This window comes from Rutidosis leptorrhynchoides, chromosome 2 (assembly GCF_046630445.1).
Source record: "Rutidosis leptorrhynchoides isolate AG116_Rl617_1_P2 chromosome 2, CSIRO_AGI_Rlap_v1, whole genome shotgun sequence".
Lineage (NCBI taxonomy): Eukaryota > Viridiplantae > Streptophyta > Magnoliopsida > Asterales > Asteraceae > Rutidosis > Rutidosis leptorrhynchoides.
The window spans coordinates 77,283,307-77,308,673 of NC_092334.1; the positions used below are offsets into that span (position 1 = coordinate 77,283,307).

Genomic DNA, 25,367 nt, shown 5'->3' on the forward strand with positions numbered 1-25,367 from the left:
CTGATCCAATCTTGTATCTTCGCAGGATGTCACGGTAGGTAGTTAGCTTACACATCTATTTGATTTGATTATACGAAGAAATTAGGGTTTGTACCTGTTTTAGAGGTACTCAAAGGCTTCAAATAATGTACTTTCTACGGAAAGAAGTTGATACATCACAAGTAAAATATTAAAGAAGTGAGTTCAATAAAATAAGTCATGTACGGGTTTCAAGAACATTGAGATAGTTTCCAGGTTTTTGAGACGGTGATTAAATGAGAAATAGGATGAATAATTAAAAAGACGAAAATACTCTTGCGGTATAAGATACACGTCACTAGTTAACGAAATTTCTCTAACGGCCGCCTGTGAGAGGACCAACCGCGTAATTAGTGAAACTACAGTGACCAAACACGTCGAAAAAGTATCATGACCTAGGTGCATTATGACGCAATCCACGTGGACCAACAACATAACTTTTTCTTATAAAAATTAATAGGTCAATTCCTAACTATCCTAATAGTAGAACGTCAGTGTGTCGTTTCACTTTCTCTCCTTGCCGTTTTCATAAGGGGAAAGAGGGTCTTTTTTTCACATAATTTGGTCATGTCTGTTACACAATACTTGTTGTTATGCTTTTTTATACAGCTTTATCATGATTTGGCATATGCAAAGAGGTAGAGAATAGACGCAGAAAAATGTGTCGTGAATCAAGCCAAGAAGTAATCGATCGCTCTAGATAGAAGCCGAGTACGATCATCAGTCTGTCACCATCTTGACTTGTCAATTTTGAGCTGCCATTGCCTCATCTTCACCTTCGAAACATGTAACAAAGAGACGTATGCAAATTGTTTATAACATTGCTACTTCTCTTTATAAAGATAAGGGTTAAAAGCCACAAATTGGCTATATACTTTCTCAAATGTCCCGATGTCGCCCATATACCCATTTGTGTCCCACTGTCGTCTACAAACTTTCAAAAAACGTACCGATGTCGCCCACTATACTTTTTTTACCTGTAACGAAAACAACTGATGACGTGGCTTCTAGGTAGTCATGACACGTCGGTGATACATCGAAACGGAAACTGAAAGTATATGGGCGACATCGGGACATATAAAAAAAAAAAAAAGTTACTATAATTAACTTTACCGGTTCAGCAGATAACCCGTAACGAAATGTTAACATTGGTACATTTTTTGAAAGTTTGTAGACGACAGTGAAACGCAAATGGGTATATGGACGACATCGGGACATTTGAGAAAGTATATAGCCAATTTGAAGCTTTAACCCTAAAGATAACTCACTATCAAGTACCTGCCAACTACTTGAACACGTGTTCCAAACTTCAGACGGCAGTCTTACTTATACTGTTATGTCCTCGTTACGTTCTCAATTCTTATGATACGAATATACTAATAAGGTAACCACCTAAATACTTCTAATGTTATGCCCAAAACCGTGATGTTTATGAGGCGGCGACTAAAATTAACTGGTTTTAATCGTACTTGACTGCTAGCAAAAGAAGCGAGAAACACCACCACTTTTAAACAATCTAACATACAACAGTTAAATTTTACTCCCACTAGTAGGGCAAAAATGTTAATGAACACCTTACACAACAAAAGCATTTCAGTTAACATGAAAGTCCATTTGAGCATCACATTTGGTGGTTGTTTCCCTCTATATTCACATTGTATGTGTTTGTGTATCTTCATCTACTTCGTCTCATCTCTGATTTGGGTCGCTCTGAAAACTGAAAGCATTGCGAGTTCAAGATTGCGGAGAGATAGGCACATTCTTTCTCCTGAAAAAGTAGCAGCAGTGTCAACTATAAACATCTGACTGGCAAAAAATTAAGGTGGCAGATATGATATAAATGGGTCAAGCAAGATGTAGCAGTACAACAACAACAAAACCCAATACCACAATGGGTGGTGTATGGGGAGGTGAGATGTAGACAATCCTTCCCCTATCCGAGAATAAAGACAAGTCATTTCTCCACCCAGAGTGAAAACACTCTCAAACGTAGAGAAAGTCATCCCTCTCTCTATTCGATGAATAAAGAGATTGCTTCTAAATGGACCTCCGGCCAATAAGTATAAAGTTTTTTTTTTAAAAGTAGAATAAAATTAAAATAAAATTGAGACGCCATGAAAATGGTAGAATCAAATTTTCATGAGTTTTAAGACCTGCCTGGAATTCAATTTAGGCTCTGAACGGCAGTCAAGACGCCAATAAATCGACGCTTGCTGTAGACTATAAACCTCTGACAGAAAAAGTAAAAGTGGCAATTTCTATATAAATGGGTCGAGCATGCAAAAAAAGAACCGGGATAACAGGAAATATGACAAGTTGCCAAAATTGTATATTTATCGCATAAAACATCTTAAATAAATAATTTAAAATAATTTATATGTACTGATTAATTAAAATTAAAATAATTCAATATTTGAAATCATGTTTGACACACAAAGTAATTTAATTATTTTAAAACATTGGAGAAGAGGAGTTTTTGGGCAAATCTGGATCGACACAATATATCATCCCAAACATAAATAGTTCCCCAATCAGAATGGCCGGCTAGTTTTGCCACCTATATTGGATATTGTAGAATATAAGCAAGAAATATAATTACCAATGAGCCATCCATGAATCCTGTAACCTTTGAATTAAACTGAATGATTTGATAGGACTTTCTTGAACCAAACCATTCATAGCAGCGGATGAACCCATATCCGTGACAGATTTGAGTGATTCCGAGAGCCGATTTAGTAGATTTATTAACGCTATCACTTCATTCCTTTGCAACTGCAACTATGATACAGTATAATAATATATTTATAACGACCAATGAAAAATCACAATATTAAAGAAGGGATGTGAAACTCTTAAAGATACAGTATATGATACTTACAGGCTGGTTTGGGTGCTTTTGACCATCAACGGAAAATAGGATTTTTAGTGCAGTTCCGAGTCCAAGAACCTGAAGTTTTCCCCACAGACGGCACTTTTCACACCCTACACAATCCATAAGGGCACTGCAAAATGTACAAGTTTCAGTTATAACATAAAAGAAGATATTAGCATCATAACATATATGTAACCTGATGGGCATGTGGGTCGGGGCAAAACCAAATATATTTATAAAAAGATTTTGAAAGTGGTCAACTTGACCCAAAAGATCAAACACTTGCCTAAAGTCTTGCATTTTGTTATAACTAATGCATTAACTCTGATTACAAAAAAAAAAAAAAAAATAATAATAATAATAATATAATAATAATAATAATAAAAATAATAAAAAAAAAAAATCTTCTTTACACTGAATAAAAAAAAATCCCTTTTTTATTAGAGGGTGTAGCAAAAGTGACCTGATGTTTCTAAACTGTTTCTGGATTTGTTGCTTCAGTTCAGGTCCACTTTGACCTTGCCACAATTTTGCCTCATCAAATGGAAGAGGACATGCAGCTTGTAGTTTGGGATTGTGAACCAGTTGTCGAATTAACGAATGGGCTTTCAGATCCTCTAAATGGTTACCAGAGTCATACTCAGCCTGCTCTAAATAAGGGGCTGCCTGTAATGCATTAAAATACACACAAAAAACATCATTCGGGATAACACTTATATAAGAGAAATTGATAGAAACAAATTCTGGCAAAGGCTCACTTTTGTTACGGCTCTGAGAACAAAGAGGAAAGTAAAGTACAGGTTTTGCACACGCTCGGGATGTTTCAAGACACGATCATGCATCAGTTGAAGATTAGCACCCCACTGAATTGCACCCATTGTATAATTAGTTAAAAAGGTATTTAACCTATACGAAGGCTTACTAAAGCGCATATACAGGATACAAACCTGATTGGTAGTTTCATCAAGTAGATAATCAGTAGCTATGTGAACTGAAATTGAGGAATGGAGACCAGATATTAACTTGTATAACACCTTCTTCTCTTGGCAGCTTTCTCCAGATGAATCTACCCAAAAAGGCGATAAAGTTCATTAATTTATTAAAGTAATTGAACTTTTTAAGAAATAAACAAACATACACTTGATTATCAACTTATAATGACTTATTTTTCAGCCTGCTAAACTAGAACTGGTAGCATACGCCCAACGGGAACCATTGACATACATTTTGGACAATTCTCTGAATATACAGCATCCCATATTCTTCTAGCTGAAGGCCCAGTGTAACCTGTGTAACGTTCAGGATTCAACTGCAAATTTACATATGTCATTTCACCTGCAGATTACAAAATACCAATCAGCATCTAATAGATTTCTTAAAGAAACAAAAGGCATAACTGATGACTAATAACTCAACAGAATATAAAAGTAGTGTTGGCAATCACCATTATCAGTTTCATCATCATTAGTCCATGGGTTATCTACTACTGCCCAGCCTCTAAATGCCTTGGCATCTAGAGTACGATCAACAGCAGCCTCTGGCTTTCCCTCCTGGCATACAAGATCATCTTTAGCAAGAATGTTCTGCGATGGTCTTTTAAAAGGTTCCGGGAACTCATTTTCTGGACATTCGCATACGCTGCAATCACGAAGTCGGCACATGCCATCATCAGGCCAGAATGGGCAGTCACACCATAGCTTGACCTGTCATAGGTGAAACCAGTTCATGGTCATAAGTCATAACTACCCGTGTACAATGAGGTTAAAGTTGTAAAATAAACAAGACACTTAGATGCCGTTTGTTTTTTAAGATGTTTTTGATCTGAAGATCTGCGGACCATGTCTGTAAAAAAGATGTGGTCTAGAGGTCTGTATGTTGAATACTGAAGACTGTTTGTTTTTATGTCTACAAAATAACTTAATCCTGTCTGCGGCACTTAGAATCACATTTCTAAGTATGCGAGATTGCAGACAAAATAAGACATTATTTTATCTTATGTCAGCGGTATCGTGGTGGCCCTCCAACCAACAGGTTGAGGGTTCAAGTCCCACTTGGGACATATTCGTGGTTGTAAATATTCGTGTTAATGGTGTGTGTGAGTTTGTCTTTCAAAAAAAAAAATCTTATGTCTTCGGAAAAACAAACAGTCTGCAGTAAAAACGTCCGCGAGCGCGCAAATATAAGACATAATAAGGTCTGCAGACCGTAAAACAAACGACACCTTAATCACTGTTAGATGTCCTTTAATAACCTTCTTTCAAAAAATAAGCCTTTTTGAACTTTAAGCATAATCATGACAACAGAAAACTCTGGTAAATAAAATTCAAATAGTGAAAATGATACCTTGAAATATCTGAAGAAAGGAGTTGTTACAAGCTGTTGCAGTAACGGATATAAAACCGCTTCGTTAACACTATCAACCGTCTCATAATCACAACAACAATCCTCAACAATTCCTGTATATTTATGAGAATCCTGCTCAATTAACAACGAGTAAACATAAAATTAGTAACATGCTCATCTAAACTAACACGAAATCTAATTCCAAAAACCATCAACTCACCAAACCTCACCAATAATTAAACTACTTCAATAAACCAAATTTTTAATTAACCACATTGTCTAACTACTTCCAATTTCAGAAAATAAAATATAAAATTCGAGTTCTGTATCTCAAACTTCAACAAAAATCAAAGATATAGAAATCATACAAACAGATAACGAATTAAACAACCTCAGAACAACGGCAGTGAGAACGGATGAAATTGAACTTGCGAGAATGGCGCAATGGAGTTAAAGATGCAGCAAGTAAAACTACAATAACTGCACCAACAACTCTCCATTTCCATTTATTGTTCTTCAAATTACCTCCATCAGTAAGTTTCTTCTGTTTGATCTCTACTTCCACCATTAATTTTGCATGCACGTGAACAAATTCACTGAAACCCTAATTTGATCTAAAAATTGAATTGGAGACCGGATCAAAAGTCAATACAATGTTTTGGTATTCAATAGTGAAAATAAAATCCTATTTATTGAATTCAATTGAATTGAATTGAAACACCGACTAATTACTTGCTACCAGACTTTGACACACAGATTTTGAAAAAATTAGGAATCAGTTACGAAGTTGCCAAGATGGCGGTCTAAACTAAGATAGGCTGAATTTCTATATTATTAATTAATTAATAATACTCGCAATTAAGATTATTAAATTACACGCACAGTAAGACGGAGTACTAATTAATTTATACTTATGGTACGAGTGTTAGTTTAGAAATAGTCATGCAGCGCGTGTGATGTGAATTATTAGTTGAATTAAATTGGCGGTGCAAATGGAAAAGGTTTGGCATGAGACACGACATTGTAATGCGTGTGACGTAGCTCAACCAATAGGAACAAAGAGTACTCTGAACATGATGCCACATCGCCAACTGATTCTTAGCCGATACAGCAAAACCTTTTTTTTTTACTTTTTTTTCTTTTTCTTACGCTGTATTCTCCGATTTATTTTTTAAGGAGATGAGCGGAAAAGAAAGGGGATGAGAGTCTTTTACTATTCTTCTTAATTCGTTCAAATATGAGCGAAGAGTATTGTTAATAAAATATAATTGTACTAATATACTATCATTTCTAATCCTCTCATCTCTTCTCCTTTCCACTTAAAATAAAAACTCGAGAATCACTATTTTTTTTAATCTGTCGATTTCCTTTCCTTTCTGTTAAAAAAAAAAAAAAAAACTCGAGAATGCAGCGTTAAGAAGATTATTTGTACACGATATTTTTATATTAACACACAATTAATAACCAAATATGCTTTATGACATTACTATAGTTTAAAACACTGACGATTTCACGATTACAAGTTAATGGAGTTTTGAAATTTTTTTCAATACTAACTATATCTGAATGTTATTTTAGTTGTAGTTTACCTTTTAAAGATTACAAATTCAAAAAATTTATGGGATCCGAGTAGTTAAATTTAGTAGTGTCCTATACAATTTAAAAGAAAAAATATTTATTTAAAAAATATATTTGTCCTACAGTTAAATTTAGTGATGTCCTGTACAATTTAAAGAGTAATTTCTACTAAAAAATTTCAAACTAGTAGTGTCACGTGACCCCAGGGGTATATAGCTAGATTCGCCCTTGGTTTAAAACTTCTTAGTTATGTATTGATAAGAAATAGTTGTGTATATATCATCACTTTTATATATATATATATATATATATATATATATATATATATATATATATATATATATATATATATATATATATTCCGTATAATAAAAGCATTTAATCATATCATAATTTTATTAAGATTGATGTTAAAAAAATTTATCATCATCCATTTTTATTTTGATAATTGATGTTTTCGCCATTGAATTTAATACATTTTCACAATTAAACATTTAAGAATTGTAATGTCAGGTGCTCAATGTATAATTGTGGTAGTTCTATTAAACTCAATAATAAAAATATCATCATTTTCATTTTAAATTCAACTAAAATTGTACTCGTGTGGTATGAATGATAATTATGATTGATGTCTCTTGGGTATTTCCGAAAACAATCTCTTAATCTCGATAGAAATCAATCTATTTACCATCAATAATTCTATATCTCACATATTTCATTCTAAGCGGATTAAATAGTATGATAATGATGCGTACACAACCTTTTTTTCTTCATTATATAATTAATCTTTTGGACCATATTACCCTTTTCTATCTTGAATTTAATCGATCGGGTTCGGATGTCCGCCCGAACGTGCGTTATACGTGCAAATGATGAGGATCGTTGAAATAAATTATCTACTATGCCAAAAAATCGTTGTTAAAAAAATAGTTTAATTAAGCATTAACACATTAAAACATCATTATTAAAACAAGGGCTCTATAAATTAACACATGTATATATTATGACCACATAGTAATTAAATCCATTGATGATTCCAAGACACGGATCAGGCAACTTTATTCAACTTGTTTACTTTGCCAAATATCGATTGAGATACAAAATGAAGTCATAGATCTTGATTGGATCAGGAAGAGACTTTGCAACACTTTCCTTTAACGTACACCTTTTGGCCCATGCCACTATCTTGGGACACTCCTCTTCAATGCTAAATTTGCCAAAAGTTTCCCATGCATAAAATCTACTGTAAAATGGTACAAGTGTTATATCAACAAACCCAAATGTGTCTCCCCCAAAAAAGGACTTGTCTCCTAGCTCTCCTTCAACCAATTTCAAGATTCTTATTACTTCCTTCTTCCCACTTTCTTGTTCTTCACCAATGCATCTATAGATCTTTTTGCTTGCTTCATATAGCTAAAAAAAAAAAAAAAAAAAAAACTCAAACTATTAGATTCAGCATCAAATCATTCATATTCGTATATATTACTATTTAAGGGTTTTATTAATCACATTTTTCTCAAGATAGCTACCTAGTAGTTGGGATCATGATATCCTATCAATAAGTCTCGAGTTCAAATTAACTTCACTAGCTAGCTACATAATTTGAGGTGACGAGAGGAAATGTCAAAAACGATCACGAGATAAAACCAATTAGATTGCGTACTGATCAAACCAAAATCGTTAGGTGCGCTTAGATTTCGGGTTTGAGTGCTTAATTTGGGAAAAAGAGTGGGTTGATTGTTTTAACTCCAATAATTGTGCAAACCCCGATTTGGAATCTGAATTCCAAGGGCGTAAAACAACCAAGTGAATTAACCTTGTTCGCTTAGAATCGAATAAGTTAATATCTTAGTGTGGATTAACTCGGATGGTGATCGGAGCACCGATCGGAATTAAGTTAACGACTGGAGTAATGTTACCGCCATTGATTTGGGCGGAGTAACATTAATGCATCCAGTGTTGTGCGAATGAAAGATCTTGTTTATGTATTTATAGATGTTTATGAAAGAATGGTGACGTGGCACATGTCCCTTTCATGGTTGTAACAAACTTGGTCAATCCCGAGGGGTGACGTGGCACCTGTCCCTTTCGTGGGGAATAACAGATCCTAACGAACTTTCCAAGATTTGCGGGCTGACATGGCATGCAACTTGCTTGCATGCTCGTTCCGTTATCAGGTGATCATTCCGGGACAGAGCGTCTTTTCCGGGGTAGTGCACTTTCTCCGGGATAGTGCACTTTCTCCGGGACAGAGTGCTTGTCCCGGGAGAATATCTTCGTGTCGGGTTGGAATGCCGTGATGGTACTGACGGCAGGTTGATTCCGGTTAAGGCATCACGGTGCTCTCAGTCTAGCCGGGTGGGTGTAAGACCCTAATATTTATTATACTTAGAGTATTAATGATGTACGTTTAGTGGGTAAAGCGTGGAATAAAATTAAAGGCTCAGAATCTGCCCAAACGTGGGTGCGCGCCGCGCACCATAAGGTGAGCGCGTCGCGCACGTGGCCTGCGACAGATTCCTGTCTTTTTCTATTTTTAGTTTAATGAGGGGTTTTTTGGTCATATCACTTGAGCCCGGATCTGTGGACTTATCAGCTGGTTTGGATCCATTGTTGGATCATTTTCACATCCACAAACACACTCTCAACTATCTATAGAGAGAGGGAGATTGCTAGAGAGAGAATTGGGGCTTTGGAGAAGAAGAAGCTTGGTTTGATCAAAAGCTCAAGTGTTAAAGTTGTTCACCTCGTTCCTAGCTACGTTTTGGTTGTTGTGGTAAGTTCTAACTCCGAATTTCATTGTTTGATTTTGATATTCAAGTTAGGGTTTGAACTTAAATTGTAGATAAACTCATTTAAACTCTTGAAGTGAGATTAGTGATGCTAGTAATCGGGTTTATGGTTGTTGTTGGTGGGTTTTGGGTTGGTGAACAAATTGGCCATAATTAGGACTTGTAATTGGGTTTAATCACTAGGTTTAGTGATTATGAAAGTGTTGGAACCCATTATAGTGTATTTGAAAGACTAATTTTGAAATAAGTCAAAATTAGGGTTTATGGGTGATTTTGAGAATCATAAGTGTTTAACACTTACAATTGGGTTAAATTGGCATACAAGGACCATTCTCACTTGTGTTAGTGATTATTGGTTAGTTTGGCCGCGTTTTGTGTTTGTAAGTGCAATTGGTCGAATTTGCACTAAGTGTCGAATTGAGTTGGTTTGTAAATCCACTCTAAGTGTGTTGTTGTAATTGTGATAATGGAATAGGTACTTTCCATTGACGGGTTGCGGATTATTCGGTGGCATTCATCAAGGCGACAAGGTGAGTGTTAATATCCTATGTTCATATGTATGTGTAGGATGGGTGCGGGTCGGGTGAAGTGGTTCTCGGTTATAGAGCTCTCTTCACATATAGGTGGATTTGATGGACTTGTGTAATAGGTCCAATTGGCACGGTTGAGCGTTTTGGTTGACCACCTTTGGCAAGGTGCACACTTCGTGTGTACGATATCACATCCGCTTGTGATGTGGATTGTACAACCCCAATGGCGAAGGGTCGGTATTTGAGTTGTGATTGGTGAAGTGGATCACGTGTGGATACGGATTCACGATGACGCGTGTAGTTTTGGTCATCTTATTGAGAAAGTGATCTCGTGTGTTTGCGGATTTTATTAGGCTCGTGTAGTTCGGCCAACCTCGATGTTGTGTTGGTGAAGATAGTAGTCTCGTGTGTATGCGGATTTACTAAGGCTCGTGTAGTTCGGCCAATCTTCATTGTGGTAGTTGACTTTGGGTATTGGGTTAAGGGGTTAACCTTGGACGTTTATATATTGCTATATATATATATTGTCGTATTGTTGTTATGTAGCTAACCCTCCGGGCGTAGCTTATTGGCGTTGTTCACATTGTCATTGGTGAACTTATGTTTGTTGATGTATCCTTAACTTGTTGCTTAGTGATCGTACGGTATGCTTAGATTAACTTGCCTATATGCTTGGATGCTCCGGTATGCGTTATTTGATTATTTATGTGGCGTGTCCATTTTATACATATATATGTATGTAGTATATTCTCACTCACTAAGCGTTAGTTTACCCTCTCGTTGTTTACATTTTTATAGATTTGCTTGGAGACGGTGGCTCGGGTAAGCGTGGGGACTAGTGGACTCGCATAGTTGCTTTAGAAGATCTTGCTTTTGGATTGATTAGGATTGGGTAGCGTATCCCCAATCGCCATGCTCGGTCTTTATTTTGTGTTAAAAATCATGTGGTTGAAAAACTTGTACTTTGTACGAAAGTCGTAAAACGGCCGATGTGGGCCCGGTCTCATAAAACTCATTTTATTATTGGAACGTGTTAGTTTTAACCAATATAAAATGTTGTGAAAAGCGTTTGGTCTAAAGATGTCGGGAAGCAAGAGATCTTTTTACAATAATTGGAAAAAGTAGACAGCGGGCTGCCAGGCCCTGTGCGCGCCGCGCACAGGTGGGGTTGCGCGCCGCGCACCCCATCTGGTCAGCTCAGTTTTAAAAAAAAAATTATTTGCGTTTTTGGTTGGTTAACGGGTTGGGTTGTTACAAGTGGTATCAGAGCATGGTCTAAGGGATTTAGGTGACTTGAGATAGGTGCCTAGACTTAGACTTTTGTGTGTGCTTAATTTGTTGCGGGACTTGTAGGAGTACGGGTCGAAATAAGTTGTAGTTAGTGCCTTGTTTGTAGGTGGACTAACGTTTATATTAGTAATGCGGATATTATTAATATATTATTGTGTTGTGATAATAATTCTCGCGTGTGCTTATATCGAGTAGAATTTTGTTTGTGTTTGTTTATATCATCGAGCGAGGCGGTCGTTGTACTAACGAGTTGATACGGCGTGTGTGCGTAATAAGGACTTGCAAACCTTATTACGGGTGCACATCGTGTCTAGCAAGTGATGTACGACGAGTGTTTAGCAAGATGGGGGCGGTATTGTGTGTGCTTTATACGTTCGTGATCTAATCGCTTTTGCATTCCTTAGAATGGCGACGGGAAACGGGATCGAGACGAACGATCTAGAGTTTAACGCTAGAGTTGCGGCCGCCGTTGCGGAGCAAATGGGTGCGTTTCGAGAAGAAATGGATAGGAAGTATTCCGAATTTCAAAGTAGTGGTGAAATGGAGCGTTGTCTTAAGAGCTTCATGAGGACTAAACCCCCGATGTACGACGGAAAACCGGATCCTTTGATAAGCACAACTTGGATCTCGGATGTCGAAGGGTGTTTTCGTACTATTGAATGCCCTCCCGAGAAAAAGACAAGACTCGCTAATAGTTTGTTACGGGGTAGGGCGAAGGATTGGTTGGATGGTAAGATTGATCTTGTCGGCGGTGAACCGTTTATGGCGTTATCATGGGACGAGTTTAAGAAGGAATTCTTCGAGGAGTTCCGGACTTCAGCCGACTTGTCGGAGTTGCGTAATGAGTTGCGAAATTTGCAACAAGGTTCCATGGATTTGAATACTCTCAAGACGACCTTTATGGCGAAGGCTCGTTTTTGCCCAGAGTATATTGGGAATGATCGGATGTTGATGGAAGATTTCTATCGAACTTTGAATGATGAGTTGCAGGGTAAGATTAGCGTTGGTCATGTGAACTCGTTTGCGGAGTTATTCAACATGGCTAGGGGTTTCGAGTCGTATTCGCGATCAAATATGGGTGAACCTTCAAGTGAGAGAAGGGTTGTTTCGTATGGTGCTCCAAGTAAGAGGACTAAGGGTCCGAGTGTGAGCACGGGTGGTACGCGGACGAGTATATCGGATTCTAGCGCGCCTAGATGTTACAATTGTGGCGTAAGGGGTCACAAGTCTTGGGAATGTTCGGTGCCAAAGGGTGATGACATGGTGTGCTTCATTTTCCAAGAAGAAGGACATCGTAAGTCGGAATGTCCCAAGTTAGCGGAGACGGGTGCGGCAAGGAGACGTTAAGGTACGTTTCATTTTAATAAATATGTCCTTTGATTATTTATTATGTGACGTTGAGTTTGAGTTATTTGATGCATTGTGTTGTGCATGTTATTGATATGGGTGACGTTCCTAAGGGAAGTACCCTATGGTGACGTTTGATTGTCGGGCGAAGGGCGTAAGACTTGGCGCAACCAAGCATTCCTTAGTATTTGGGAAATGTTTTTACCAAGCCATGGAAATGGGTTTTGGTGTTCGGTTGTGAAGCGCATGTTCGCTTTTGTGTTGAAGTTGATGAACCATGAGGTTCGACGGGTGGGATGAAACCCGAGAAATCGAGTGTTGATCTCGATGCATGTTGGTAAAGGAGTCTACGTAACGCGACATTAGGTGCCTCTTTTATACCTACTAGCGTGGTGTTCGACTCTGATTGTGTTGCGGTTACATTGTACTTAGGGTACCGAATTGAAACCCTTAGGTACATGAGTGATCGGGTGAAATTTGACAAACTAAAGCAATTGGATGATTGCGAGAGTATAGTTTGTGTAAATTGTGGTACACTTTTCGTTCGAAGTGTTTAAGAATAGGTTAAGATCCTTAGTATGCTCAAAGTTGGAGCAAGATGTGGTGATGGGTGGTGTGAACCCAATTGTTAGTAAAGTCTACCTTTGGTAGCATTGTACAGTTGTACAAGATGCGGTTATGGAACGTAGTTCCAAGTGGGGGAGTTACACTCCCGCACGAGGAAGTCCTAGTGTGAGATTTCGGATGACGTTTTTAGTAGATCCGGAATTTGTGTCGGGACCTAGATTTGGTCGACTGTGGTAGAGTACAATTTCGGTTAAATTGTACTTATGGTTTTGGATGTAAATTATCACCGAGGTGATAATGTGGTAATCTCGTTGAGAGATAATGGACGTGTTTGACGAGCAAGGTGAAATCCCTTGGTTAAGGGATGTGCGTGGTGGATTCTCTTTTAGAGAATTATCGTTTTGTGCCTATGTTCGATATAGGCGGTTCGATTGTGTGAATGGTTAGTGGTATCTGTTAGGATTCACTATGGCGTAGCAAAGCGCGATGTTACGTTACTCGTTGTATGAGGTCAAAAGAGCGTCGATTGGTGAAGCATGACCGTTGACGGGGTCCGCTGACTTCATCATGGGAGTGGTGTTATATCGGTGAAGCATGACCGTTGACGGGGTCCGCTGACTTCATCCGGTGTTGAGATTGGGAAGTGGATCGCGTGTGTTTGCGGATTCACGATGACGCGTGTAGTTTCGATCATCTTATTGTGGAAGTGAGTCGCGTGTAGTTCAGATTCACAAATGACTCGTGTGGTTGCGGTCATTGTATTGAGGAGTGAGTCGCGTGTAGTTCGGATTCACAAATGACACGTGTGGTTGCGGTCATTCTATTGGGATAGTGACTCTCGTGTAGTTCGGATTCACTAAGGCGCGTGTAGTTCGGTCAATCCCGATTGTTGTGCGGTGGAGGCAGTGAGTCGCGTGTGGTTGCGGATTCACTAAGGCGCGTGTAGTTTTCGGCCAGCCTTCATGTTGTTGGATGTGCGAGCACCGATGGGAAATTCTAGTACCATCCCCGTGTGCGAATGGATATGCGTTATCCATGAGTTATTGTTATATGTCGTTGTACACTAACGGATGTGTGATCTATCGGTTGTTTTATATGCCGATGGTGGGGTCGTGAGGACCATGTTGTGTGACTAGTGATGCGATAGTCGTGTTTCGCTCACATGATGTTACGGGTGTGACGATAGTCGATTTTGTACACATTGGGATTAGCGTTGCCATAGTCGTTGGGCGCTATCGGTTTTAGCCGTTGGATTATGATGTTACAATAGTTGCGTATTGGCCGCGTTGCGCACTACAAAGGATGTTAAGTGGTGAGTGTTATCCGTAAGGATTCACTTCTTTTCGGTCTTCGTCGGTTTAGATGGTTGACTTTATTTTGATGAGCGGTTTTTACTAGCGATGTACTTGGTGTGGTATGCTAGGGGTTGATATCTCGGCTCGAGATTTGGTTGAGTTTTCCCGATGTGAGGGAATGAGTAAGGTTTTAGTGCTCGGTTTTTGGATTCGATAAATCGCGGGTGACGATTTAGTTGTTAGAGGCGATTCATTTGGGAAGAATTGCCTAGGAAAGTCGGTTTGGGACTTATGTTGAGGACCGTGGAGTGTAGGTCCGGTTGGTTAAGTGACGAGGATCACGAGGACGTGATCGATTCTAAGTGGGGGAGAGTTGTAAGACCCTAATATTTATTATACTTAGAGTATTAATGATGTACGTTTAGTGGGTAAAGCGTGGAATAAAATTAAAGGCTCAGAATCTGCCCAGACGTGGGTGCGCGCCGCGCACCATATGGTGAGCGCGCCGCGCACGTGGCCTGCGACAGATTCCTGTCTTTTTCTATTTTTAGTTTAATGAGGGGCTTTTTGGTCATTTCACTTGAGGCCGGATCTGTGGACTTATCAGCTGGTTTGGATCCATTGTTGGATCATTTTCACATCCACAAACACACTCTCAAGTATCTATAGAGAGAGGGAGATTTCTAGAGAGAGAATTGGGGTTTAGGAGAAGAAGAAGTTTGGTTTGATCAAAAGCTCAAGTGTTAAAGTTGTTCACCTCATTCCTAGCTACGTTTTGGTTGTTGTGGTAAGTTCTAACTCCGAATTTCATTGTTTGATTTTGATATTCAAGTTAGGGTTTGAACTTAAATTGTAGATAAACCCATTTAAACTCTTGAAGTGAGTTTAGTGATGCTAGTAATCGGGTTTATGGTTGTTGTTGGTGGGTTTTGGGTTGGTGAACAAATTGGCCATGACTAGGACTTGTAATTGGGTTTAATCACTAAGTTTAGTGATTATGGAAGTGTTGGAACCCATTATAGTGTATTTGAAAGACTAATTTTGAAATAAGTCAAAATTAGGGTTTATGGGTGATTTTGAGAATCATAAGTGTTTAACACTTACAATTGGGTTAAATTGGCATATAAGGACCATTCTCACTTGTGTTAGTGATTATTGGTTAGTTTGGGCGCGTTTTGTGTTTGTAAGTGCAATTGGTCGAATTTGCACTAAGTGTCGAATTGAGTTGGTTTGTAAATCCACTCTAAGTGTGTTGTTGTAATTGTGATAATGGAATAGGTACTTTCCATTGACGGGTTGCGGATTATTCGGTGGCATTCATCAAGGCGACAAGGTGAATGTTAATATCCTATGTGCATATGTATGTGTAGGATGAGTGCGGGTCGGGTGAAGTGGTTCTCGGTTATAGAGCTCACTTCACATATAGGTGGATTTGATGGACTTGTGTAATAGGTCCAATTGGCACGGTTGTGCGTTTTGGTTGACTACCTTTGGCAAGGTGCACACTTCGTGTGTACGATATCACATCCGCTTGTGATGTGGATTGTACAACCCCAATGGCGAAGGGTCGGTATTTGAGTTGTGATTGGTGAAGTGGATCACCAGGGGCGGCCCTGGTGGGTGGCAAAGGGTGCGACCGCACCGGGCATCAAAAATTTGGGGGCATCAAATTTTCGGTTCATGCGATGTTATTGATAAGGCTAAAAAGGAACATATATTTCATAGCAATATCCCTCCTAAATAATAGGTTTTCATATGTAATTGTATTATATTTTCATTGTAATTGTTTAAATAAATAAGTGCGAAGACAAAAGGCGAAAATGAAGATTTGAAGACACAAACGTCCAAAAAGCTCAAATGTACAAGATACAATTCAAAAGGTTCAATTTATTAATGAAAAACGTCTAAAAATGACAAGAGTACAAGTTACAAAACGCAAAGTACAAGATATTAAATTGTACGCAAGGACGTTCGAAAATTCGGAACCGGGACATGAGTCAACTATCAACGCCCGACGCAACGGACCAAAAATTACAAGTCAGCTATGCACAAGAATATAATATAATATATAAATAATTATATTAATTATTTATATTTTATATTTATATATTTATTATGTCGACAAGCTAGGAGCCAAAAGTTTGTGAGCTGGATTTTCAAACTCCACGACTCGCGGAGTTTGAAGGCCAAAAACTCCACGACTCGCGGAGCTGCCAAATTCCAAAATGCCTATAAAAGGTCACGAATTCTGCGAGTAAATATATAATAAATAATAATAATAATACTCTGTAGTATAATATAAATAAATATATATATAATATATATATATATAGTATAGATTAGTGTTATATTAGATTAGTTTGGGTTATGTAAAAGTTATTTTACGGGTTTTGAAGTCGAAATTCTGACCGTGTAACACTACGCGATAAATACTCAATGTAAGTTATGTTCTCCTTTTTACATTAATGTCTCGTAGCTAAGTTATTATTATGCTTATTTAATCCGAAGTAATCATGATGTTGGGGTAAAAATATCTAAAATTGGGTAATTGGGCTTTATACCATAATTGGGGTTTGGACAAAAGAACGACACTTGTGAAAATTAGACTATGGGCTATTAATGGGCTTTATATTTGTTTAGCTAAATGATAGTTTGTTAATTTTAATATAAAGATTTACAATTGGACGTACCTATAAATAACCATATACACTCGATCGGACACGATGGGCGGGGTATTTATATGTACGAATAATCGTCCATTTAACCGGACACGAGAATGGATTAATAGTCACTAGAATTATTAAAACAGGGGTGAAATTATGTACAAGGACACTTGGCATAATTGATAACAAAGTATTAAAACCTTGGATTACACGCAGTTGATATCCTGATGTAATTATTAAACAAAGTATTAAAATCTTGTTACAGTTTAAGTCCCCAATTAGTTGGAATATTTGACTTCGGGTATAAGGATAATTTGACGAGGATACTCGTACTTTATATTTATGACTGATGGACTGTTATGGACAAAAACCAGATGGACTTATCAAATAATCCAGGACAAAGGACAATTAACCCAGGGTAATAAATAATCAAAACGTCAAACATCATGGTTACGGAAGCTTAAATAAGCATAATATATTTTATTTCATTTTTCCTCGTACTTTTATTTATTGTCATTTTAATTATTGTTATTTATTTTATATTGTTAGTTAAATATCGTCATTTACTTTACGCTTCGTTTAAAATATAAAATCGACAAACCGGTCATTAAACGGTAAAACCCCCTTTTATATATTATTAATATAATATATTTTGTACGAATATAATTGTTTAAAATATAGTGTGCAATAAGCCCGTTCCCTGTGGGACGAACCGGACTTACTAAAAACTATACTACTCTACGATTAGGTACACTGCCTATAGTGTTGTAGCAAGGTTTAGGTATATCCATTTTGTAAATAAATAATTAAAACTTGTGTAAAAATGTATCGTATTTAATAGTTTTTCCTAGTAAAATATAAACTATTTCGTACCCCCACGCTACGACATCAGTTATATTAGACAATTTTCGAATGAATTATGTAATTATGATGACTATATTATGCCTTAAGTAAAGATTCAGCTATTATTCAAGTTGATTAAAAAAAATCAAGCTTTGTTAGGTTAGCTTTAATGGAGTTTCAACCAGCGAAGAAGAAAAGTACAAAGAAGGCTAGGGTGAGGTCCACATATCTAAGAAAACGTTCCTTGCTTTTGATTTATTTACTTCTTTTTTTTTTACTAAAACCCCCTAGAGTTAGTTAAAGTTTACATATACCCCCTTAAAGTTACTAACATTATAATTTTATTTCTACTTTCATATATGGAGCCCATATATATATTTAGGGAACCCTAATTTTTTTTATATAATCATCAACATCTACGGTAAAAGTTATAAAAAGATTAGAAATAAAGATTTGTGTAAACTAAATGTTTATTAATAACTAGAATATAATATCACAATCAAATTAATTTATTTTTTTTTACATTTATAGAAAACATAAGTATATAGCCATAAATATACTTTCTAATATTATGATATATACGTTTTGATTTTTCAACAAAATCTTACGAGTATATAGTGTAGAGAATATTATGAAAATAATAAATATAAGCGTAGTAAAGATAACGCAAATTAAAATCCTTTAGAAAAGAATAATGAATGTCCTCCAAATATTTATAATGTATAAGGTTAAATAGTTAGTTATTCCGTTTAAAAACTTTAGTAGGGGCATAAATTGATTATTTCGCCCTGGGCATCATTATACTCAGGACCGGCCCTGTGGATCACGTGTGGATGCGGATTCACGATGACGCGTGTAGTTTCGGTCATCTTATTGAGAAAGTGAGTCGCGTGTAGTTCGGATTCACGATGACGCGTGTAGTTCAGTCATCTTATTGAGGTAGTGATCTCGTGTGTTTGCGGATTTGCTAAGGCTCGTGTAGTTCGGCCAACCTCGATGTTGTGTTGTTGAAGATAGTAGTCTCGTGTGTATGCGGATTTACTAAGGCTCGTGTAGTTCGGCCAATCCTTCATTGTGGTAGTTGACTTTGGGTATTGGGTTAAGGGGTTAACCTTGGACGTTTATATATTGCTATATATATTGTCGTATTGTTGTTATGTAGCTAACTCTCCGGGTGTAGCTTATTGGCGTTGTTCACATTGTCATTGGTGAACTTATGTTTGTTGATGTATCCTTAACTTGTTGCTTAGTGATCGTACGGTATGCTTATATTAGCTTGCCTATATGCTTGGATGCTCCGGTATGCGTTATTTGATTATTTGTGTGGCGTGTCCATTTTATACATATATATGTATGTAGTATATTCTCACTCACTAAGCGTTAGCTTACCTTCTCGTTGTTTACATTTTTATAGATTTGCTTGGAGACGGTGGCTCGGGTAAGCGTGGGGACTAGTGGACTCGCATAGTTGCTTTAGAAGATCTTGCTTTTGGATTGATTAGGATTGGGTAGCGTATCCCCAATCGCCATGCTCAGTCTTTATTTTGTGTTAAAAATCATGTGGTTGAAAAACTTGTACTTTGTACGAAAGTCGTAAAACGGTCGATGTGGGCCCGGTCTCGTAAAACTCATTTTATTATTGGAACGTGTTAGTTTTAACCAATATAAAATGTTGTGAAAAGCGTTTGGTCTAAAGGTGTCGGGAAGCAAGAGATCTTTTTACAATAATTGGAAAAAGTGGACAGCGGGCTGCCAGGCCCTGTGCGCGCCGCGCAAAGGTGGGGTTGCGCGCCGCGCACCCCATCTGGTCAGCTCAGTTTTAATTTTTTTTATTTGCGTTTTTGGTTGGTTAACGGGTTGGGTTGTTACAGTGGGTCTTCGCCGAACACTTGTTCCAAGTGTTTCTTCACGGTTGTGATTATGATGACTGGTTTCGCGACGCTTGATTATGATTGTCATGACCGGCTGTATGGTGCCGGTTGTGTGTATGTCATCCGGGTTCTTGGTCTTGCCATTTCTCCGTCATGGTAGAATATCCAAGAAGATGTCAAACGGATGTCGAGAAAGGAGTCGGCAACCCGGGATGCGTAGTACCGGGTAAGATTTTTGCAGAGATGCTTGCATATTTTGAGACGGATCATTATGCGTATCATTAAGTCCCCCCAGTTTGATGAGGGTAGCCGGAACGGTTACCGTCGTCAAACTTCCGAGACAAGGCCACGCTTCCTGATTGGATGTGCATTTAATGTTTGTCAGCGTGAAAAGACAGTTTCTGCAAATGCGCCTCCTTTTTATGCTTTTTCCTTTTATCGATGGTTTGGAACATTTTCCAAGGGGCAATTTTTCCACTTTCGTCATTACTTCTTATTTCCTTGGTGGCTATAAATAGCCTTGCTTTTCTCTTGAATTTTTCACTTTTTTACTTCCAACTGTTATACATTTCTGTTCTTCAGCACCATCTTACTTTTATAAATTCTCAGGCTTTAAAAGTTGTCTTTTGATGTTATGAATAACCTCTTTGCTTGGTTAATTATTGATGTTGTTGTTGTTGTTGTTGTTGTTGTTGTTGTTGCTGCTGATACCCGAAGGACGGCGTTGCCGTTACTTGCTGAGCCATTTTACCCACGACATTGGTGAGCATTTGTGCTTCTCTTTTTCTGTCTTCTCTTCTTGTTCTATCTTTTTTATTGCTGTTTTGTTTTGTTTCAGGCTTCGATTTGGGTCTGAAGATTTGTTTCGAATCCTTGGATTTTTCCGAACGTATTCCGCCTTTAACTGCGGATAGATTGGAAGCAACCGGACGCCGGTGGTCGTTCGATGCGTCTTACGTCATCTGACTGGTCTCTGGGTTGTTCGATCTTCCGGGCTCGAGGAATACGATTCGTTTGCGCTCGGATAACGATGTGCTATGCACATCCCTTGCGAACGAAAGTTGTTTCTTGTGCTTCCGGTTGATTTTGAGACTCGAATGTCGACCTATGGGGCCGTCGGACGCTCGCCTGTCCTGCGATCTTCCCAATACCAGCTGGGCCATGTTGGTGATTGCTCGTTTGGGAGCTTTTGATTTCTTTCAACATCTGTGCCCACTTTTCTTCTTTTTCAGGGAGATCTTGGACAGGCCATATACGAGAGTTTCCTTTGTTCGAAGGTGGCTGAACGTCATCGTTCGTACCTTTTTTGCTTGCCGTTTCGCTACTTGGTTTCACTGTGTTGTTCGTACCTTTAGGTGGCGCCATTTGATCAAACCAAAATCGTTAGGTGCGCTTAGATTTCGGGTTTGAGTGCTTAATTTGGGAAAAAGAGTGGGTTGATTGTTTTAACTCCAATAATTGTGCAAACCCCGATTTGAAATCTGGATTCCAAGGGCGTAAAACAACCAAGTGAATTAACCTTATTCGATTAGAATCGAATAAGTTAATATCTTAGTGTGGATTAACTCGGATGGTGATCGGAGCACCGATCGGAATTAAGTTAACGACTGGAGTAATGTTACCGTCATTGATTTGGGCAGAGTAACATTAATGCATCCAGTGTTGTGCGAATGAAAGATCTTGTTTATGTATTTATAGATATTTAGGAGGGAATGGTGACGTGGCACATGTCCCTTTCATGGTTGTAACAAACTTGGTCAATCCCGAGGGGTGACGTGGCACCTGTCCCTTTCGTGGGGAATAACAGATCCTAACGAACTTCCCTAGATTTGCGGGCTGACGTGGCATGCAACTTGCTTGCATGCTCGTTCCGTTATCAGGTGATCATTCCGGGACAGAGCGTCTTTTCCGGGGTAGTGCACTTTCTCCGGGATAGTGCACTTTCTCCGGGACAGAGTGCTTGTCCCGGGAGAATATCTTCGTGTCGGGTTGGAATGCCGTGATGGTACTGACGGCAGGTTGATTCCGGTTAAGGCATCACGGTGCTCTCAGTCTAGCCGGGTGGGTCTTCGCCGAACACTTGTTCCAAGTGTTTCTTCACGGTTGTGATTATGATGACTGGTTTCACGACGCTTGATTATGATTGTCATGGCCGGCTGTATGGTGCCGGTTGTGTGTATGTCATCCGGTTCTTGGTCTTGCCATTTGTCCGTCATGGTAGAATATTCAGGAAGATGTCAAACGGATGTCGAGAAAGGAGTCGGAAACTCGGGATGCGTAGTACCGGGTAAGATTTTTGCCGAGATGCTTGCCTATTTTGAGACGGATCATTATGCGTATCATTACGTACAACTGAGTAGAAATGACCGGTCTCCCATGTTAACATGAAAAACCTTATTTGAAAAGTTCTAATAACTAATGTTTTTTAAAAAGTAACAAGTTTAGATTTTTTTTCTTCTGAAAGACAATTTGTCGGCATCACCCAGAGAGGATTTAGTCACCTTCGCGATCATTTGCCACGCACGCACGCACTTTCGAGAGGAAACCCTAATCGCATTGCAGGAACCCGATCCTTAAAACATCCCGAAGGGCAGGTAGACCGGGTTTGAATCCTAAATGAATCCAGGAGAAAACCCCTTCAAAGTCAATCTGGAGCTCCATATTTCAGGCAGATTAATTAAAAGGGTGAGTTGAGCGAGGCTAGAACTCTTGACCTCCTAGCCTCAAACGCATGAAATGAGGATACGTTCGGCTAGAAGCGACGTTTTAGTATTACTGGAAGAAGCAACATCAATACATTCATATTCATACATATTACATTTAACAGTTTTAATATTACGATAAGAAGCAACACTGAATGAATTTCATATAGATTGAAAATGAAAAGCATCGATTGACTTTTTTTTATGTATGTAATTAAGCATAATTTGTTAATAATTAAATTCATGTGACTTGATATATACTATAGTTAAGGTGTATAAATTTATTGAATCGATTGTATGTAATTAAGCATAATTTGTTAATAATTAAATTCATGTGACTTGATACACTATAGTTAAGGAGTATAAATTTATTGAATACAGCGGTTAATTTAGAACTTTTATGATTGTTATTCAAATCTACAACACACTAATGCATTTTAACATCTTAAATATTCGTTAGAAAAATCAATAAAAATATAATCTTAAACTCCCCTTATTCTAATAAAATTCTTCTAATTAAAATATCGATGAAAAATAAATACAAGAGTAATGATAAAAATTTGATGAGTACCATGTTGAAAACAAACGAGTACCTGTTTGTCGATGAAATCGGCCCAAAATCGAGCTTTTGCTCTTTGAAAAGGATCAGAAGGAAGGAAAGAAGGTGATCGTTCACGCCAAACCTCATCTATGTATTCGATTATATTCAGCGATTCACATATTGAGTTTTTGTTATGAACCAGTACTGGAACTTTTTTATGAACAGGATTTATTGTAGACAAATATGAGCTTTTGTTGAACAAATCTTCTTCTTTGTACTCATAAGAAATCCCCTTTTCTTCAAGTGCTATTTTAACTCTGCATCCAAACGGACTTGACCAGAAGCTCACCAAAATCACTTCCTCTTCCTTCTCCATTGAAGAATTCAAAGATGTTAACAAATTGCATAAAGTTGTTTAATTTATAAGATGGTAATGTTTCACTTTACACCCATGACATTATGCTTTATATTTCATTTTGTATAAAAACTTGTTGAAAAGTTTTGTTTAGAGGTATGACGGGAGGTTTGTTCTTTTTTTTTTTTAGAACGGCTTGGTTGGTCCCCCTCCCATTACCCTCCACTGGAAACCCACTCTCGAAACATCGCACTTAGGTGAACCCACTCGATTTTATTGTGTACTGCTTCCGCCATAGGACAAGGACATAGGACCCCACCAACCAATATGTGGCTAATGGGTTTATGCACAATATGTGGGAAAACCAGACCCCTTCGGACTCGAACCTGCACCACTATGTGGATATAAGCAAGCGCCTACCAGGAGATTTGTACCACTCAGCCAGAAGCTCGATGGTAACGGGAGGTTTTGTAACGACCCGTGAAAATCGCTATTGACGCGGCACGTTAATCATTGATTCCACAGTGAGGTTTTGACCTCTATATGATACGTTTTGATAAAATATTGCATTCATTAAAATAAGTGACTTTCTAAACATAGAAAGTTATAAACATGTGGGCGAGTGCTTAGGTATAAGCAAAACCCCAAAATACATAAGTCTTTAATTTACAGGTTGACATCACAGTCCAATTATTTATTACACAACGCAGTTTTATTTTGAATGCAATAAACTTTGTACAAAGCATGAGAGACTCCATGCAGGCAACAAGCACATCACAGCGGAAGCATTCTAAGGACCTGAGAATAAAACATGCTAAAAAGTCAACACGAATGTTGGTGAGTTATAGGTTTAATTGCTCGAGTCATAAACATATATAAAGATAGACCACAAGATTTCATCAAAAGTTTATCAACAGATTCTACGTAACAGAGCACCCTGGTAACTAAACTTAACGCTATAGTGATAATTACCCCATTCGTTTTAATACGCGCAAACCAACGTGTCTTAAACTCAAATAACATACGTCCGTTAAAAGGCTAGCGCTCTAGCTCGGACGGGGATGTCAAGCCCTATGGATCCATATACAATTATTCGCGCCCACCAGTCCATATCCTATGTACTGGCAGCTACTAGTTACCAAAGCTAAGGGATTTTCGGTTTAACTCAGTGTAGAATTTTGTATGTACTTGTGTCTTATTGCGTTTAAAATAAATTGCATGTATTCTCAGCCCAAAAATATTTAAAGCATTTAAAAAGGGAGACTATAACTCACAGTTCAATATTGCGATTCAATATTGTAGGCAAATTGCGTAGACGTAATGATGGTAGACGACTGTATGGTTGGCCTTGGATTCAAGAACAATACCCCGAATAATACCTAATATTTCCTTAGCTTAAAGCGGTTTGAAACCCGAATTAAAACACCCTCGTATATAACTTATTATTATTAAACTTAAATTTAAAATTATAATTATAATATAAATATAAATATTGAGAGTTTAATTTGAAAAAAATTCGTCGAACGAACTGCGTATTTATATTACTTTTCGATTTACTGTAGCTCATGCGATCGCATGAGTTTTCAGTGTTTTTGCCATGCGATCGCATGGCCGCCTTTTCCGTTTTTGTTTGCTAGTTCGTCGACATCAAATAGTGTTTACTGTAGCAAATAGTGTACTGTAGCAAATAGTGTTTTACTGTAGCAAATAGTGTTTTACTGTAGCAAATAGTGTTTTACTGTAGCAAATCACTGTAGCAA

At 37.9% G+C, this 25,367-nt stretch overlaps 2 protein-coding genes across 3 annotated transcripts; both read right to left on the reverse strand.

Annotated features, from left to right (window-relative positions):
• Positions 1 to 1,504: 1,504 nt before the first annotated feature.
• LOC139891049 (endoplasmic reticulum oxidoreductin-1-like) lies at positions 1,505 to 5,930 on the reverse strand. Of its 2 annotated transcripts, none has more exons than XM_071873978.1 (10): positions 5,625 to 5,930; positions 5,234 to 5,365; positions 4,335 to 4,593; positions 4,115 to 4,225; positions 3,838 to 3,956; positions 3,649 to 3,753; positions 3,354 to 3,556; positions 2,897 to 3,020; positions 2,618 to 2,790; positions 1,505 to 1,786 (listed from the first exon to the last, which is right to left on the reverse strand). In XM_071873978.1, exons 1-10 carry the CDS (start codon positions 5,799 to 5,801, stop codon positions 1,753 to 1,755), a joined length of 1,437 nt encoding a protein of 478 aa, XP_071730079.1. In that variant the 5' UTR covers positions 5,802 to 5,930; the 3' UTR covers positions 1,505 to 1,752. The 2 variants fall into 2 exon arrangements, with proteins under 2 accessions (XP_071730079.1, XP_071730078.1); XM_071873977.1 differs by having other exon boundaries at positions 2,618 to 2,796.
• A 1,862-nt stretch (positions 5,931 to 7,792) lies between these two features.
• LOC139891050 (probable glutathione S-transferase parC) lies at positions 7,793 to 23,663 on the reverse strand. The gene is made up of 2 exons (XM_071873979.1): positions 23,305 to 23,663; positions 7,793 to 8,224 (listed from the first exon to the last, which is right to left on the reverse strand). The coding sequence occupies exons 1-2, from the start codon at positions 23,626 to 23,628 to the stop codon at positions 7,883 to 7,885; spliced, it is 666 nt and encodes a 221-aa protein (XP_071730080.1). The 5' UTR covers positions 23,629 to 23,663; the 3' UTR covers positions 7,793 to 7,882.
• Positions 23,664 to 25,367: the final 1,704 nt, after the last annotated feature.

Bases quoted from the DNA above. Each gene is read 5' to 3' on its own strand.
- LOC139891050 (XM_071873979.1), bottom strand. From the start codon at position 23,628: ATGGAGAAGGAAGAGGAAGTGATTTTGGTGAGCTTCTGGTCAAGTCCG. The intron at 8,225-23,304 runs GTACTCGTTTGT...TTTTTTTTTTAG, and splicing joins CCGATTTCATCGACAAACAG to CTATATGAAGCAAGCAAAAA.
- LOC139891049 (XM_071873977.1), bottom strand. From the start codon at position 5,801: ATGGTGGAAGTAGAGATCAAACAGAAGAAACTTACTGATGGAGGTAAT. The intron at 4,226-4,334 runs GTGATTGCCAAC...TGTAATCTGCAG, and splicing joins TGATGATGAAACTGATAATG to GTGAAATGACATATGTAAAT. The intron at 3,021-3,353 runs GTCACTTTTGCT...TACATTTTGCAG, and splicing joins AAACAGTTTAGAAACATCAG to TGCCCTTATGGATTGTGTAG.